General features: G+C 40.2%; 1 protein-coding gene across 6 annotated transcripts in view; it reads right to left on the minus strand.

Moving 5' to 3' along the window:
* ARHGEF10L (Rho guanine nucleotide exchange factor 10 like) overlaps positions 1-15,325 on the minus strand; it is a 3,087,848-nt gene that overhangs the window by 1,265,688 nt on the left and 1,806,835 nt on the right. For all 6 annotated transcript variants that reach the window (XM_044061816.1, XM_044061815.1, XM_044061819.1 and 3 more), the window contains one exon: positions 2,746-2,891. In XM_044061816.1, coding sequence (XP_043917751.1) covers positions 2,746-2,891 — 146 coding nt within the window. The remainder of the gene's footprint in view (positions 1-2,745; positions 2,892-15,325) is intronic.

A 15,325-nucleotide genomic window follows, 5' to 3' on the forward strand; every position in this document is an offset into this window, starting at 1 on the left:
TATAAGGAGATTTAGCAAGTTTGTGCTGGACAAATGGAAGCACCTTCTACACAACTTACAAAATTTACAGGCTACACTAAATTCAAACAGGATTTAGTGTAGTCTGTAAATTTTGTAAGTTGTGTAGAAGGTGCAAATTCAAACAGGATTCTCCCGTTCGATTCTTGGCGTGGCTTGGGAGTGCCTTTTGTGTGGAGTCCGCATGTCCTCCCCGCGGTTGGGTAGCTTTCAAAAGACATGCGTGCGTAAATGGGCGTGCCTTCGTTGAAGGTTGGGCATCGAGCTGGCACCTCGGTGTTTCATAAAAAAATATACTGCCAATCATTAGCGGACCGGAGTTCTGCTGTGGCGACCCCTTACCCGGAAGAAGCTGAAAGACAAACAACAACAACTAAATTCAAACAGGAGTTTGTCACATATCTAAACAGCTCATACTAATGCACTTGTTTCATGGACAAGGTCATGGCATTCACTGTTTAGCATGAAGGTATCAGTTTGCACCTTACTGCAGTAAACATAAAGAGGACAGTACCAAGTTAATTGTCATCATTCAGCTACAGATAACGAAAGTGTACATATGTAAAAGTGTTTCTTTTTTAAGATTTCTGTTACTTTTCTCTAAGCATCACTACAAATCTTAACTTTCTGTCTTCACTTGTATGCTTCAAGGTTTACCTGTATATTAAAAACTGCTTATGAGTTTATTCAAAACTCGGTCATACTTTGTTATTCCCTAAAATGATTGTATTACTCAGCAGTTTACTAGGCACCTCTATATTACTAAATTGTTGTTGTGTCTTTGTTCTGGCTTAAAAAGGTCCTAGGACTCAACCACCTACTCAGTTGACAATCAATCACGCAATCAGTCATTCAGTAGTTAGATAAAATGCAGCTTTCAATGCTATTTCATTGGGGCCATTTTCTGTGAAATTAATATTTTTAAATTATTTTTAAATTTTACAGTCAATCTGCAGCTGCCTGGAGTTTTGCCTGTCAGTCTTACATACTAGAAGCCTTTCTAATAGCAAATCCCTTTGATGCAGATTACGGATTCCTCTTTTCAGGTGTCCTCTACATACTGAATAACACTTTCCTTCAGCCATTTTTTCTGGAACGTCCCTACTACTGAACTCACATTTAACGAGATAGCATTTCCACCCTCTGCCTTGCATCCAACATGTTCGCTTCACTAGGTTTCTATTACCTGTGGCATATTATTGTTTTATAAAACTGTACACATTCCTACAGTGTAACAAAAAAGAAAGAAAGACTGGTTTCATTCTTCAAGTTTTCCAGTCATAAAAAATGACTGGGGGCTGAAATGCAGGGTATAGAACATTATGTTCACCTAATTTTGGATCTGCTTACAGTAAAGCACATGAATGTTTTTCTGAAATGTGAAACACCAAAAGAAGCAGATCTTGTTCTTTAGCAAATACCAATATTTGGAATGATGAGAGGTGATCTGTCTTTACCCGAAGTGTGTTGTTTAATATGTGCAGCTGAAGGCCTTCTTTTCATTATCCATTATTTAAACATATTTTATGTTTATGCTCTGTTTCTCTTTCATTCGCTTTGCTAAACAGAAAGCCTCAACTGACCTAAATTTTGCTGTTTAAATCTATGTGAACGACGTAATCTTACTGCTTCTTTGCGCTAGTGTGTACATGTTTATTTCTATCGGTCTCTCTTGGTGAGAACTTTTACATGTGCTAGATCACTTATGACCTCATCCTCATGTTTCATAATATTCATTTTGTAAAGCCATATCACCCAGAGCTACTACTATATTCAAGACAGGACTTACTCTTTTCTTGAGCAATACCATTAAACTTTACCTTTCCTGCTCATTCCTCTTTTGTTTCAGGGATAATGTTCAGAAAATAATATGCAGATACTGTTCTTTGTCTACACTGCTTCCCTTCCTGTCAATATGTCACTATACCACTGTAGAATGCTGTAAAACAGCTGCATGACCTTAACAGTTCATTGAATTACGTTTCATATATTCTTATGCTGATATATCTATATATAATGTTAAGTTTTATCAAGTCACGATTCATGCTGGCACACACCTCAAAATACCTTTAGTCTTCATCTCCCCAAATGTCCACACTGTAAAGGAAAATGTAAGACAGTAGTCATCTAGGGCATTGACAGTGTACAGAGACCTGGGTAGGTGCTGTCATTGGAGGAAAAGAGTTTAGCTTGATGCAGACTGCCTGACAATGGAAGATGGGCCGTCTTCATGAGTACTTTACTGCAGTAGCTGCTGTTCCCAGTCAGTACAGAAGAAAAGACAAATAGCTGAAAGAAGAAGTTCTCATTCTTCTGAATAGTGGTCTAGCTTTACTGGTAGTACTAATACCAATGTACTAACATGATTCTGGTAGCCCAGAAACTAGCAGTTTATGTATCATTTAAACTGTTTTAGATCCTGAGTACATATTGCATAATTCTTTTCAGTCATAAAATGCCAGAGATGAAAAAAAATAAAATGTAGTGCATGCATTAATATTTTACAAGCCACCACAAAACTCTAGGAGGGCTAAGTGTAGAAGAATTAACAAAAGCCTGAGCAACAAAACCATACCAAGATACACAGAAGCCTAAGACTAATGGCATACTTAACAAAACAAGTCACTGTTCCAACAGGCTTGCATTTGCAAAGTAAAAGGATCCATTTAGAGTGGCAGAAGTTTTTTTTATTATACTTTCAGTGACAAACTAGGCCATTTTCCTTACTTGATGTTAATGTTGGCACAGATGACCATATCGCTGAGCAGGAACACCTTACGTTCTTTTGATTTAATGATCTGCCCTTTGTCTCCATATACTGTCTCGATGAGGGTCTCACACAAGATCAGCTGCCGCTGGCCGGAACTCAGCAGCTGCAAAGAAAACCAATCAAAAGCTTGTATTATGTGCTGTAGCAATACAAGTAATCATTAGCCTTCATTTTAAAAGCTTCCCCAGGAAGTGAAATACATACTGGGATAGTTCAATTTGTCACCAGATGTGTTCAGGAAAGGAAAATAAAGAACAAAAACCACAAAATATGAATCAAAATATGAATTATTATGTACTATAAAGCTTTAAATACAAGTTACTGCATTATCCTCCACAGAAAAGTATACTGAAATCAGATTAATCAACAACTGTATGCTAAACCTTGGTCATGGTTTAATTATACATACTTAGTCTGAGAATAAAACAGTCAGGAAAAAGGCCAAAATTCAAGCAGAAAATTAAAGCCAGAACTAAGCTGTGAAGAAGATCTGGAGTATGTACACAACCATCTTGCTTCCTTATTCCCTTTCCTCAAATTACTAAACAATTTACTTTAAGTACATGTTTCTTCTATTAGCTATCAAACTGACAGCACATTACTATATACATTAAGCTATGCTGCTCAGTTTCCCAAGTAACTTACACAATGTTATTATAGTTTTTAAATGTATTTGATGTATCTGTTGTCATATGATAGTCAAGCTTTTACGACTTGATCAGGTATGTCAGTTTACTGCAAAAACTTCATAGTGACATATGTCTGTAGGCTTTATGCAGGCTTCAGGTAATACAACTTGAGTAAGAGAAATCAGCTGAAAATAAACACTGTATGCACAGCAAGCTTGGGCTTCTTTCCATAAAAGACACAGGTTACAAAGCATGAGAAGAGCTAATGCAGTTTATATCTATATCATCTTACAATTTACCAGAAAACTTGGTGACCGGTCAAAGCTGTGAACCAGTGCATAGCTGTCTCTGCTAACCATGATGGCACTAGTAACCTTGATCAAGGGAATTAAGTAAAAAATCGATCGGCTGTATAACAGGAGGAAGAAAATCATGGTAAAAATTAGGAGGTGCAGCACCCAGCAGGATAAAAGCAATCTCATCAAACTAAACAAACATCTCAGAGGACAAATAAAGTGTACCAAAGCCAAATTTCAGTTAATTTGGCCTCCCAGGCCAAGGACAACCACAAAGCATTATTTAGCTATGTCTACAACCTCAAAGGCAATACACAATTGTGTGCAAAGCTCGTTGTAAATGGAGCCACCTATACTGAGCCAGAAGATACAGCAAACCTCTTGGCTGATAAATTCAGCTCCAACTTTACTCCTCTCTCACCGTCAACTTTCCCTCAGGAAATATCATCAAGAGAGATGGGTTTGTCTCCCAGAGGCTCTCTCGTCTCTGGAATAAACTTCCCATACATGTCAAACCTACCTCGCTGACCCTCTTCAAGCACAACCTTGATGAGTGGATGGGAAACCACAAATTTGTCCCAGGGGTTCCATATTTGTCACTCATTGACAGGGGCGACAGGTGCTGACTGATGTTTTTTTTTGCGGATAAACTCTTGTCTAGGCTTGTAAGGGTCCAAGGGCCATTAGCCTAGTAACCTCCTATGATCCTATGATCCTATGATCCTATGATATAACTCTCCCTACTACCACTGGGGAACAGGTCCTTAATGCTCTCTCTAAGACCAAGAACACTGCATCAATGGGCCCAGACAATATCCCTTGATGCCTTATAAACAGCATGAAACATGACCTATCAGGGCCTCTGGAATTACTATTTAACTGTAGTCTCCAAACAGGCTTCATGCCTCATGAATGTAGAAAGGCAACAGTCATTTCTCTGCACAAGTGGACCATCTACAGACCCTTGAAACTACAGACCCATAAGTCTCACTAGTCTTATATGTAAAATCATGGAAAGAATTATCATGGAGAGGATCAACAGAGATATAAAAAACCTCCAGATACTAGACCCAACACAATTTGGTTTTGTCAAGAGAAGATCATGACTACTCAACGTGGTGGACTTCTTCGAGAAGGTCACCAAAGCAATGGATGAGGCCATAATCATTCACACTGCATACCTTGACCTGCCCAAGGCATTTGACACAACACCCCACTTGGGCATTGCTGACAAACTCAAGAGATTAAGTACAAACCCGTATGTCACCCGATGGATAGCCAACTGGCTCAAAGAGGACCCAGGAAGGTTTGTCAATTTGACAATTGGGGAGCCCAACTGTACAAAGAGGCCAGTCAAAAGTGGAGTCCCTCAGGGATCAGTCCTTGGACAGCTCCTTTTTAGCATTTACTTTTCAGTCTCTGGCTGACTAAATTTGCAGATGACTGCAAATTAGGAGCTGTCATTGAATCTCACACTGACACAAATGTTCTCCAGGAGGGGCTGACACAGAGAAACAACTGGTGTTAGAGCCATGGAATAAAACTAAATGCCAAGAAATGCATAATAGTATCCTTTGGGAAGTCATCCACCCCTGGTAACTATCATATTGACAACACACCCCTTAGAGTTGACTCAGCAGTCAGAGACTTAGGGGCACACATAGATAGTAAGCTAGTCTTTGATCATCATGTGTCAACAGTGGTGAGGAAATTATTCTGTGTTGTGCAACATATAAACAAAGGTATGGCATCTAAGTCCAAGGAAGTCATTGTTCCACTGTATTCGGCATTCATCAGACCTATTATTGAGTACAATGCACTCTTTGGTATGTACCTAACGATGCATATCCAACAACTGGAACATCCACAGAGGTTCCTCACTAAAAGAATACAGGGCATAAGTAATGTGTCCTATGCAGACCACCTCAAGGCCTTATCTCTGAATTCTGTCTCCTACAGGGTTTTGAGGGGAGATCTATGCCTGGCATACAAACCCCACTCTGATGGACCTCTTGCATATCCACAAAACAAACATTACCAGAATTATCCATTCTAAAGACTTAAACCTTGCCTGTGATATAAATAGGACCTGCTGGAGAGATAGTTATGTATCCCAGAGACTACTCCGTCTATGGAACAGGCTCCCCATCCATGTGAAGCAGAGTTCCTTCCTAACTCAATTCAAGTGCAACTTGGACAATTGGATGGAAAACCAGAAAGTCATCCCTGGTTTGACACATGTCTCTAATGGACAGAGGTAACCTGTAGATGGTTCATCTCCCAGGCCCATGCTTACATTTATCAAGGGTATGAAAACTTGTCAGAGATTTGGGATGCATGGCTAGGCTTAAAAAGGCCCTTGTGGTCATTAGCCTAGTAAACACCTATGAATCTATAAGTAGGGACAATCAGTGCAATTCAACAGGAAGACAACTAAATGTTACAGAGAAACCAGGATGGTATGTATGTATGTTACTGCCCACTGTCATTACCAGAACAGAACTCTGCCATATTAGTTGTCAATTATTATGGTTTCCTGTCATATCTGTTGTCTACATGGACAAAGCCTTGACTATGAGCTAGGCAAACAGGATTTGATTAGGAACCCATGCACTGGTGGACCTGCATGGCAGTACATAGCAGTGATAAGGCAAGGCATATACGCCTGTCTCAGGGAAGAGGATTGGGTATGCATGCCCAAATTGTATAATCCATTATAGAATCCTTACAGGACAGTGGAGATTACATAGAAGAACTATGTTAAAAAATCTGGACCTTTGAGGGTTATGCCACTCACAGACATACACTGAACTTCATAAAATTTGTGGTTTTCTGACAAATGACAGAGGACTGATGTCACTAAACAATGATATACATTTCAGTTTTACATTTCATATCCTTAAGAAAATGCATGCTAACATAAGTCCTGTTATTCTAGCAACTTTCTAAGTTCACAAGAACAATGTTAAAAATCTGTGTATATATTTTTGGGGCTTTTGTCCTCCCATTATTTAAGGGTGTTTTTCCCAACCTCTTTATTAAATTTACACGTATGACAAAGGCAATCCTACATTTATATAAATGAAAAACATACAAAATGATATCACTTTAATTGCAGTTAACATCACATACATCATTGAAACAACTGTAGTTGTAAACATTATACATTGCTTATAAACCATCCAGTCATTGTCAGTTAAGTATTATATGGCTCATTCAAATCCTGCCTCTTAAACCTCATTCCTGCTCTCCATATATTGTTTCCACAATTCTCATTTTTCCTATGTAGTTTGTTCCTTCCCTTTTCTAAAGATCCTAATTCCAGTTGTTTTATCTCTGTTACTATAGTCACTATTTCTAATAAAGTTGGTCTAGACTTTCCATTTTCTAATAACTGCTTTTTTGGCAGCCACCATAATTAAACTCAGCAAGGCTTTACTAAGTCTAGGCAATTCCAATTCTGCAGCATAACTCAAAAAAATAATCTCACCAGACAGTCCAATCTGCTCACCCAGCATTTCCAACAGAGCGGTCTGCAGTGAATCCCAAAAGTCTGCCAGCTCATTACACTCCCAAAAGATATGTTCAAAACCACCTCTTTCTTGCCCTTCACATCTCCAACATTTGCTATCCACCTGAGGAAAAATTCTTTGGGGTCGACTTGGGGTATAAAAATACCTATGTAAACACTTCTAAGCAAAGATCCTTTTGTGAATTGCTTATCCAATCTCTCTTCCCAATCCTTTCTAAGCTCCTCTGACTGATTCTTATAATTATCATGCAATATTTTTTATGCTTTACTAATTATTCCTTTTTTAATGGCAGCTTCTTTTTGAGAGTCTATTAGAAGCTCTGCCAGTGCTGGTCTTTCATTTAGGAGCCCCCTATTTCTTTCTCTTTGCCTATACTCTGACACCAATCCTTGATAGGGAAGGCAATCTCTAACCTGCAGTCCAAATACATTTTTGGCCTCTTCCCATTCTGTTACCTTTCTCTTTCTAGTTATTTGCTCCCAATACCTTGGTTCCTTAGCCAAATTTCTCCAATAAATTTCAGCCCCCTCTTACCTATTATCTGTATCCCTGACCACAGACATCCCTATTGGCAAAATCTCTTTTCTCCATTCTCGTGTTGGTTTGGTTCTTAGAATACTCCCTGCTATTTTATGAATATAACCACTATTTAAGGTTTTCCCCAGACTTCTTGCAGTATAAAGTTGATTGGTATGTCTTATGGATGTCTATGGGAATGTACATGGTGGGAAAACACAGGGACAGAAGAGAAAAGCCGTGATCCCCTTTCATAGACAATGTCACCACTTCTTATGTTAAACAACAAGAGGAGATGAAGAGGAATGAAAAGGTTACAGTACTCTCACATCAAGGGAAACAAGAGGGATAACAGAGTATATTGGGTAAGTTTAATGCTAGGAGTATGTGTTATGTATGTGGTGTCTGGGTCTATATTATATATTCGAAGTTTCAAAACTTCAAATCCCATATGTTCAACAACATATGATCAAAGTTTGAAACTTCGGATATATAATAAAACATAAAAAAAAATAAATAAAACGTAACGCTCCGAGCAGGGGGGCAAGGCCCCCTGCACCCCCCACACCACCCCTACTTAAATATACCAACTCCAAGATCGCACTTCAGTGCAGAAAAGGGAAATTCTCCCATTCTGCACAGTACAGAGCCATTACATTTAACCATCGAACTTTTCAAAGTTCGATCATATGGTGTCGACCATATGACATTCGAACTTTGAAAAGTTTGTTCATGCAATAGTAACCCGTGGTGTCCTTGACCACCATTTCTGAGCAGATCTGAGTGCTTCCTTTGAGATTGCGGACATATGTGAAGAAGGCCTTATGATTGTCTTTAGTAGACTGGGGGCAGTTTGGACTTGAAGTTTGCTTTGGAGGATTTCACTAGTGCGCTTATTTGCTTGTTCAGGATAAGGAGAGATTGCTTCTAATTAGACACCTGCTTCTTCTTGGTCCTGGACAGCAATTTTTTCCTTTTATTATCGAGTTTATTTATTGTAGATGTCCACCAGATAGGTTTACTCTTCCTTGAGAAGAAGGATTTTGTCCTGTCGGGTATTCCTGAGTCCATGCAGCTATATAAATGCTCGTATAGTACTTTGGAGTAGGTTTGGACATATGTGCCATTTCCTATGGAGGAGGAGGGGGCTGTGAAGCTGTTTATACATTCTCTCACGAGGTTGTAATCAGCTTTGGAGAAGTTTTTTTGTTTGACCCTAGCTGGGGGGAAGGGGAATGGTGAGTTTGAAAGTGACCACTTTGTGGTCAGATCTTACCAGGGAGGATGACACTGTAGGGATGCTGCAGTGGTTACTCATGTTGATTAATATCAAGTCCAAGATATTATCCCTCTTATGGAGGTATCAACCAGCTGGTCCAAGGCATTTCCATTGATGAAATCAAGGAATCTCTGGGCATTTGTGTTTTGGCATGAGTAGTTCTTCCAATCTGTGGTTGGATAGTTAAAGTCACCCACAATCAGGGTAAAGGATTGAGTCTTGATAGAGTCGAGGAGGTCCAGATAGGTGGAGTGGGCATCTTGAGTCAACGTTGGGGGTCTGTAGCTAGCTATGATTTGAATAGGGGTCTTGTCAATGGTTAACTGCACCTGGAGTGTCTCCTGTGCATCATACTGTTTGACCAGCCTGGAGTTATATATATCTTTAATATATACTGCAACTCCACCTCCTTTTTCTTTGTTGCCCACAGTTTGTAGCCTGAGTGTGTAATAGGATGCATAACCTGGTATGGCTGTGGTGCTCTCCACAGCTTTAACCAGGTTTCTGTGACTGTACAAATGTCAGCATCTTCCAGGATTAAGAATGTTTTCAATGAGTGTTGTTTCATGTTTAGTCTCCTAGCATTTAGCAGCATGACCTTTAATTTGCATTTTGATGAAATTTTCATGTTTGTAGTTTTGACCTCATGGCATTGCCTAAAAATGGCACTATGGGGGAGGCAAGAGCCTCTGCCAGAAGCCTGAAGCCCAAGGGAGACAGATGCAGGCCATCTCTGGCAAAGCATCGTGGTCTGTCGATCATGTCTTCCCAGGCTGTCAGGTAATGGATCCCCTTGGAATCACACCAAAAACTAAGCCAATTGTTAAAGTCAATCATTTTCTGTTTGTATTGAGGCATCATTCTGGGTGATGGCAGAATGCTACTTAAGGCTAGAAACATACCTGCTTGGGACACATATTCAGCTAGCTTGATCATGTCTCTCTTAATAAAGTCCAGGGAGGTACGTCTCAAGTGATTCACGCCAACATGGACTATGACAGAGTCATAACAGTACCTGTTCTTGAGAGACTTGAGTGCATGGGTGATATGGTGGATTCTGTCACCTGACAAACAACTGTGACTTTCTCCTTATCCAGCCTGGTGAGGGGCACATCTGTGTGACTCACAATAGCGCCTCCTATGACTAATATGTTGGGTTTATGTTTAGGCCTTAGTGGCTGTGAGACACAGATGTGTGGACTATGTGTGGTATGTGGTGTGGTGGGCAGTGGAGTTTGTGTGTGTTTTTGCCTTGGAGGTCTCTTTTGTTTGGGTATGTTTTTGCTGAGGACCTCCGCATATGTGGGTGTGCGTTGTGTAGGTGTGGGTGGCGTTTGACGTGTGGTGTTTGTGTTGACAACCTTCTCAATGCCAGCTATACTGGCTTGTGAGGGATAGAGCATAGACTCTTGGTTTTTAATGTAATTGCATCTCTCACAAATTGTGTTCTTAGGTGGTAGTAGTACAAGGTTGTCTGGGTACATGAGGCAGTTGCTACACTGTATCAGGATGCCCATATCAACCAAACTGGCAAGAGAAACTGTAGGAAATTGTCCATCCATATTTGTCAGGATCTGAGAGAGACAGCCAGAGAGAGTTAAGGGGTTAAATTCTAGTACACCAATTTGTAACCTCCCATCACTCTTTAAACTACCCACATTATCCTTTTCAAACAAAATCTTTTTGCTGAAGTTTAAACGCCCTGAGCTTGCTGATGATATCCTTGATGTGCTGATTTTTAAAGATGGTAAATCTGTCTATCTTCTTCACCATCAGTCTTCTAATAAACCACTCTACGCATTAATAAACATTCCCAAACTCTTGAAGACAGTTTGAATAATCCAGTTAGATAACGCAGGCCCTTAAACTGCAGTATTTAGTTATCAGTTTATAGCTTTTCATTGTCCCAAACAAAAGAAGTAACTGCAGATTTAACAATCTCCCTCACCTTAGATAATATTTTACACAATGACTTAAAAGTCAACATACTGTGTTTCTTCTTCAAATGCCTAGGGAAGCCAAAGAAAGTAACCCCTTTTTAGTAAGGCAGTTTGTTAACTATTTTGGTAGGTGGCCACAGGATACTGTGAATTCTGATTTAGAATAATTTATTTTATTCCACTGAAAAGCCTGTTTTTTTCTGACAGGGTTTATAGAACTAATTGTTTCCACCAAAGAAAGGTAGCCTCAAAATAATGAATGAGTATAGTGGCAAAGTTTTATGAGACACCCCATACAAAATCATCAGCATGGCAGGCACTCCAGTTACATTATTATACTCCATCAAGCCAGTAGAAAGCAACAAGGTTAACCTGTGAGATTATCCTTCCTAGCTCAACAATGATGTCCTCCATTTTGTTATACCAGTAAAGGTTGCATTTGCCAACTACAAAAGCATTTCATGAGTTTCCACAATTGGCCTTACATCTTGCGTCAGGAGAAAGACAGACACAATTGTAAAGTGATAGCTCTGTATCTTACAGAAACAAAGACTTAATGTCCTTGGAATGAACTTTCCACTGTTTTTACTAAATTATGGGCCAAAGGAGATAAAGACATTCATATGCATATTAGTGTATCTTGTATAAGTTGTTTTCTTCAAGGTTCCTCAAACAATCTAGCTAGTAGATGTACTTTGAGTATTTCCCTTTTGGAGTTTCTTTGGGGATCATCTACAGAAGATGCCTTTTTGATCAAAATAATCAACATTTTCAGAGAGGTCATTATCTTTCCAGATCCATATTTTGTCCTGTTTCGCTGATTCATATACCCTCCATCAGGCGTATATAATGTTCCATATGTGAGTTAGAGGGTTGTATCTGATCAGATTTTGATTTGTGATAAATATCTTCTGCAAGTGATAATTCAGCTCACCCTTCTGTAACTGCAGTACCAGCTGGATGTAAAAAATTCATGTTATACCAATTCCTTCTTGTACCCCTTTTCATTTGTCTATTAATCTTACGTTTTTTTTTTCTTTTTTGAAACTGAGGCTATTACCTTGTTGCAGCACCTGCATGTAGCAAATTCTTCCTTAGATACCTCAGAATTCTCCATTGCATATTTATTTTCATTTTCTGAAATCTTTGGTATAATTTCTTGTATGCTTGTCACCTCATTGTTGTGATTTTTTTTGACACATTGGTCCCCCAGTTAACTTGAAATTTTGCATGGCATGGAATGTGCACCCTTACACAAATACCACCATGCCTTACAATTGCTATAACTCCATCATAGCTAATGACAACACTGTGTCTGTTCCTCTCTACACTCAAGATAAGCAGCATGACTTAATCTTCACCACTGGCCCAGTGCCTATGAAGTAGGGAAATGCATTAAAACCTTATTCCCATATAAAACAGAGTTATACTGCTACATCTACCTTGCAGAATTCTAAAACCACCTATTTGGTCCAGTTGATCTTAAATCAGGCTAGCAGTCTTCCTTCCTACTTGTTCATAACTGAAGGCAAGTTGGATGTTATAGAGTAGGCCTGTCTGTAGATCCTGCTGGCTGCTGTTTCCTCACCCCTACAGCAGCATGGGAAATTTGCTATAGTTGACTTGGGAGGTGCACACATGCTTCCATACATGCACAGTCTTCAGGCCAAGTGAACACAACTTGCAGCACAAGAAAGCATTGCTCATCATGCTGCCACTCATGTGCCTGCACTCTTACAGGTGCTGCCAGTGCAGTGAAACAAGCTGCCCCCCCCCCGATAAGTGAGTTGCAGTCAACCCCTGACTCCCATTCTCCCATACCCAGACCCTGCACTACCTGTGCAGCTAGCTGAACACAGGACATCTGAGGTTCATTCAACGCTTTATGTTTCTGTTCCATTGATTAGGATAGCACTTAGTGTGACTGAAAGTGTGCCTGAACCTACAGCAATGACAACATATGTTGATTTAAAAAGTTTAAGGATGCAGTCATGAGAGGTCCCTTCTTCCTACCCTAAACCAAAGTGCTCTCACCATTATATACTTCAGGTGGGTTGTGACAAATATTCCTAGAGGAACCGACAGACAGTCAAAAGCTAATGACTTAGATTACTCTGACTGGGAGGTATCATTTCAAAAGACTGCTATTTCAGCAACAGGTGTATTCCAGTTTAAAATTAGCAATCTGTTGAACATACAAGAAAGTACAGTTGTATCCCATTTACCATAATTGTAGATCTTCATTCTTCCTGCAAAGCAGACGCCCACAACATGCCCAATTTCCAGAGTGTTTGCATTATCTCTAGCCAACCAACATCAAAAGACAGATGTCTGGGCGTCAGGGTATATGAAGGGCATCCATCAGTGCTATCCTTAGGTACTTCTAAGCAATGAACAAACAGTCTGATGCCTGAGGACAGTCTGACCTCCATAGTTGCGTGCATTTGAGTGAGAAAGAGGAAGATCATCGGAGGCAGAGAGGGGATGATGGAGATAAGAGAACCATCTACAGAGAACTCCTCTAGTCCTTGCTCCCAGCAAAGGGGAGAAAAATGGCGAGCAGATAGAGGGGTTGGAGGGAGAGAGTACCTACTGCAAAATCAATCTATTCAAACATCTACAGTTGTGGTAGGTGAGACACTTTATTATCCTCATTGTAGTGAATGTAAAAGCACTGATTCTAGGGAAGACCCTCAAAGCCAACAGTTGGGTGGTAGGTTATCTGTATGACCCTAGCAAATAAGGCTTTGCAGGGTGGTAGTAGTGAAACCTGCTCTAGCCCTGAAGATATTGCCTAGATTATAGTGTTTTGTAAAGGTCTGCACTGAGCTCCATATGATTGCATGGGAAGTGACTCCTATGAGGAAAGCCATGGTAGTTGCCCCATGCTTGGTGGAGAGGGCTTTAATACGATGACAGAAGACCTTTTTCATGGTGAGAGTAACAGAACTTAATGTAGTTGTCTATCTACTTGGAAATGGTTTGTTTGGAGACAATTCTGCCCTCTTTACCCTCTGGGAAAGCCACCAGCAATTGGTCTTCTCCATTAGGGGATTGTGTCCTGTCTAGATAGTATCTGACTTGCCTGTGCACATCTAGGAACAGAAAAACTTGTTCTGCCCTGTACTGTGGCTTTAAGATGAAGATTGGCAGGTAGATGGCCTGGTTTAGGACAAGTTCTGACAACACCTTAAACATAAAAGAAGGGTTTGTTCTAAGGGTTACCCCATCCCTGTGAAAGGCAGTGAAAGGTTCTATACACATGAGGGTTGTAGCTCTAAGACCCTCCCAACAGATGTGATACCTATAAGGAAAGTGGTCTTCCAGGTGAGCAGCTTTAGAGAGGTACAGGTAGCCAGTTCAAAGGGAAACAAGATTAGTTTCTTTAACACATAATTTAGATCCCAGGCAGGAATACAATTCCTTCTGGGTGGTCTTAAGTGAATGACCCCTTTTAGAAAAGGTTTCATGGTGGGGGGGGGGTGAGAAGCTAGCTGGAGAATGGTGTAGATAAGCTGAGATGACAGACACATGTACTTTAATACTGGAGTTGGAAAGTCCCTTTCTAAACAGGCCTGTAATGTACTCCAAGACTGAACTGATGTCTATTTGAGAAGGGCTGGTGTTCTTGCTGTGACACCAAATGGGAAATCTCTTCCATTTTGCCACTTATGATTTTCTATTTTTGGATTTCCTTGCCTCCTTTAGAATGGAAAGCATGTCCTTGGGATAAGCAACATTTCTTAGTGTCAAAACCCAAACATTCAGGCTGGTTATTTTAGTGTAGCTAGGTGGGTGTGGAATACAGATCCCTTGGCTTGAATGAACAGATCTACTTCCTGTGGTTGGCTGTTGAATCTTCCCTCACTGAAGGTTGAGGGAAGGGAGACTCAGTGTTGCCTAGGCCAGAATGGGTCTACTTGGATCATACTGGGTCTGTCTGCCCTAACTTTTATCAGTATCCTGGGAATCAAAGGCAATGTATGTATCCCAGAGACTACCCTTTCTCTGGAACGGGCTCCCCCCATCCATGAGAAGCAGAGTTCCTCCCTAACCCAATTCAAGTGTAACTTGGACAACTGAATAAGGAACAGGAAATTCATCCCTGGTTTGGCACCTGTGTCTCTACTGGACACAGACAGCTTGTAAATGGTTCATCTCCCAGGCCCTACTTGTAAATGTTTCATCTCCCAAGTTCCTGCTTACACTTATCAAAGGTACCAGAAGTTGTCAGAGATTTGAGATTCATGGCTAGGCTTATAAATGGCCCTGTGGTCCTTAACCGATTAAATGCCTATAGACCTATGAACCTATAAAAGTAGGAATGCATTCAGGAACAGGTTT

Source organism: Protopterus annectens, chromosome 2.part0, assembly GCF_019279795.1.
Source record: "Protopterus annectens isolate FY-2018-M chromosome 2.part0, PAN1.0, whole genome shotgun sequence".
Classification (NCBI taxonomy): Eukaryota; Metazoa; Chordata; order Ceratodontiformes; family Protopteridae; genus Protopterus; species Protopterus annectens.